At 42.4% G+C, this 3,262-nt stretch overlaps 1 protein-coding gene across 1 annotated transcript in view; it reads left to right on the top strand.

Annotated features, from left to right (window-relative positions):
• Positions 1–637: 637 nt before the first annotated feature.
• The window catches only part of LOC123981306 (thymic stromal cotransporter homolog), a 12,170-nt gene continuing 9,545 nt past the window's right edge, over positions 638–3,262 (top strand). Inside the window, exons 1-2 of the mRNA XM_046066008.1 lie at positions 638–1,260; positions 2,132–2,302. Coding sequence (XP_045921964.1) covers positions 787–1,260; positions 2,132–2,302 — 645 coding nt within the window. The 5' untranslated portion in view covers positions 638–786. The remainder of the gene's footprint in view (positions 1,261–2,131; positions 2,303–3,262) is intronic.

The raw sequence follows: 3,262 nt of genomic DNA, 5'->3' as shown, positions 1-3,262 counted from the left end.
CTGAAGCACCTGCTTCATAGTTTAAGCTAATGATGAGTGTGTACAGGTGTGCTTTATACTCCTCCGGTTATTCCGTCACACCTTACCGTTCTAGCAACAAGCCAATAGGATTGGAGTGATTTCATTCACGTTCAGACCTGCTACGCCTAGAGGCGTTCCCATAGTGTCGTAACCGACGCAGTGTCTCGTTCCCCTTCTCGGGGAACCAGGGTTACATACGTAACCCGAGACGATATTTTGATAAACTGGTGGCCATTTGGTAGGCTATATTATGCAATGAAAACAGAAAAATCCATCAGACTCTTATCAATGTGCTTGAAAGTGGATTTGTGTAATTTGCAAAATCAGCACATATTTAATGAGGAAATAACTCATTTGCATATTTTAAAAAATCGTAAAGTTGGGTGAGAAGCCTATTGAACTGTGGTGCCTGGCCTTAAGAAAAATAAGGAGGTTGAGGGGAGGGTGCATGGTTTTCCAAATGTCTCACACACACTCACTCAGGCCTACACACCTTTCCGTTTCATTAGCCTATAGTGAACCAGCTGAGCACATGAGCCGGAGGAAGTGGGCGTGATGGTTCTTCACATCTGAGGAAGAAAAGGAACCGAAGTCAAAGCGTCCTTCATTGTATCAGCATAACTTCCAGAGCCGGGCTGCTTTGTGAAATTCTGCAACTCTTCACAGTCAGTCTGACTTTGACGCCTCAGTGGACGCTCTTATTATTCTTCGAATAACTTAAAAAACATACGCAAAAAAAAAAAATAAAACAAGAAAAGTCTAACCATGGTGCTGCCGACCCTCTGTCAAACTGCCTTCATGGTGCTCCGGCAGATAGAGCCGATTCTGGTGATGGAGCAGCTGGGCAGCACTCTCTTCGACACCGCCCTGCAGATGGTGGTCAGGGACCGGAGTGCCAACGCCACCTACCCCGATATCTCCAGGGAGGACAGCCAGCAGAAAGCCATGTCGAACTTCTATATGACCTACCGACTCATCGTCCTGGTGACTCCGATCTTACCCGCGCTGCTCCTCGCCCGGTTAGGTGACCGCGGCTGGAGGAGAGCCCCCATCGTGGTGCCATTGAGCGGGTACCTGCTGTCCAGGCTCGCCCTGCTCCTGGTGGTCGTCTTCCGCCTCCCGCTTGAGGTGATGTTCGGCGCAGCGGCTGTGTTCGGGCTGTCCGGCGGGTTCTGCGCCTACTGGCCCGGCGTGATGGCGCTGGCGTCTATCGGCTCCACGGCGACTGACCGGTCCAAGGTCAGTACTCAGTTAGGGTTCCCAGATCCACAATTTATATGATCTAAATTTCATTTTCATTATCATTCAACAACAACGTTATAGCCCACTAAGGCTACAGTTGATATTATAAGGATATAGGTTTATTCATTTAAAATGTTACATATCTTTTTGTCAATTGTACATTGTATTGCCTAGCCTATAGCCTATTTATGATTCTTGACCTGCAGTTTTATCGTTCTATTTGCTACCTACTACCTTTATTATTATGCACCAAAATACCAGTGCAAATTCCTTGGATGGGTAAACCTACTTAATAAAGCTGATTCTGATTGTGAACTTTGGTGATGATGTCTGTAAGATTTGCATTCTTAAACAAGCAAATAAGTAACTACAGAAACTATCACTAGAGGTAATATTTGGATAATATGACAATATATAAATATGTAGGCTAATGCTTGTCCATCAAGCTGATCCTCTACACAGGTCATAACTCATTATTTCCTTTCTGGAACAAGTTGAACTCTACAGTAACAAGTCCTGTGGATTATTTGTTCCGCCACATCTTGTTGGATATCTCACTCACATGTTTTTATTTTTAAATGATTTCTGCAGTTTACACAAGTTTTGTGTATATACTGTGGTAAACATTTTGGTGGGTTGAAAATCTGCATAGCACAGCATTTTGAATGTAGGACTTGTAATGGAGTGGCTTTACAGTGGTATATTGCTACTTTTTCTTAAGTAAAGAATCTTTACTTACAAAATATGCCCTCTTATGCTCTGTGTAATGTAAAAGACACCTAGTATTGATATGCCATTCATGACCCCTAACTTATGCATATAAATTATTGGCCTAAACCCAAGCAATGTGTGTCCACGTGCCATGCAGGTGATGATGAGAGTGGAGCTGCTGTATGGGATTGCAGGTCTGGTGGGCAGTTTGGTGTCGGGTCATCTGTTCCAGCTGTATAGCTCCAGTTTGGACCATGGAACCATCTTGCTCATTGTGAGCACACTGCTCCATCTGCTCAGCCTTATACACTCCATAGTCATGCTGCAGGTCAGTGTGTGTGTGTGTGTGTGTGTGTGTGTGTGTGTGTGTGTGTGTGTGTGTGTGTGTGTGTGTAATATTACAGATGGTATCCTGTTTGGATGTGTGTGGTACTGCAATCCCATAATGTTTTTGAAGCATTTTATTCTGACCTTGCACCACTTTTGAAAATATTTTGGACTGATGCTAAACCAGTTTACTTGTACAATACAAGTAAAAGTTCAGAAACTTTTCATGTAGTGCGTACTGTGAAACTGAAGTGTCACAAATAGAAAGTATCCAGACACTGGAATTAACTGTGGATTTTAAGACAAGATAAAAAAAATAAATAAAGGAGCTAGAGTTTCCCCGGACAATGGGGTCCAGTGGGACACGCATATTCATTCATGTTTCTGTTTGGCTGCTGATTTGTCATGGCCCAGGAAATGCAGGGTTGGACTAGAGCTGCAATGATTAATTGATAAGTTGTCAACTATTAATAATAATCTTTATTTGTAGAGCACTTTTCAAAAACAAGTTACAAAGTGCTTTAACAAGTGTAAAGACAATAATACCCAAAAAACAGTAATACAGAAACAATACAAGATAAAAGCAAGAAAACATTGAAAAGACTAAAATACACGTTTAAGATAAATATAAAATTAGTAAAATAGAATAAAATAAAGTCAAATAAGATCGGGAAAGGCTCTCCTATAAAAGTATGTTTTAAGAAGGGACTTAAAAGAGTTCACTGACTCAGCTGACATGATTTCCTCGGGCAGGCTGTTCCAGAGCCTCGGGGCCCTGACAGCAAACGCTCTGTCCCCTTTAGTTTTCAGTCGAGACTCTGGAACAGACAACAGACCTCTGCCCGAGGATCTCAAGGTACGTGCTGGTGCGTATGGGACTAAAAGGTCAGAAATATAACAAGGCGAGAGGCCATGAAGAGCTTTAAAAGTGATCAATAGAATTTTAAAGTCAATTCTAAAA

The sequence above is a fragment of the Micropterus dolomieu genome, linkage group LG13 (assembly GCF_021292245.1).
Source record: "Micropterus dolomieu isolate WLL.071019.BEF.003 ecotype Adirondacks linkage group LG13, ASM2129224v1, whole genome shotgun sequence".
NCBI classification, from domain to species: Eukaryota; Metazoa; Chordata; class Actinopteri; order Centrarchiformes; family Centrarchidae; genus Micropterus; species Micropterus dolomieu.
Note: the sequence above shows the minus strand (reverse complement) of the source record. Positions and strands in the feature narration are given on the sequence as shown.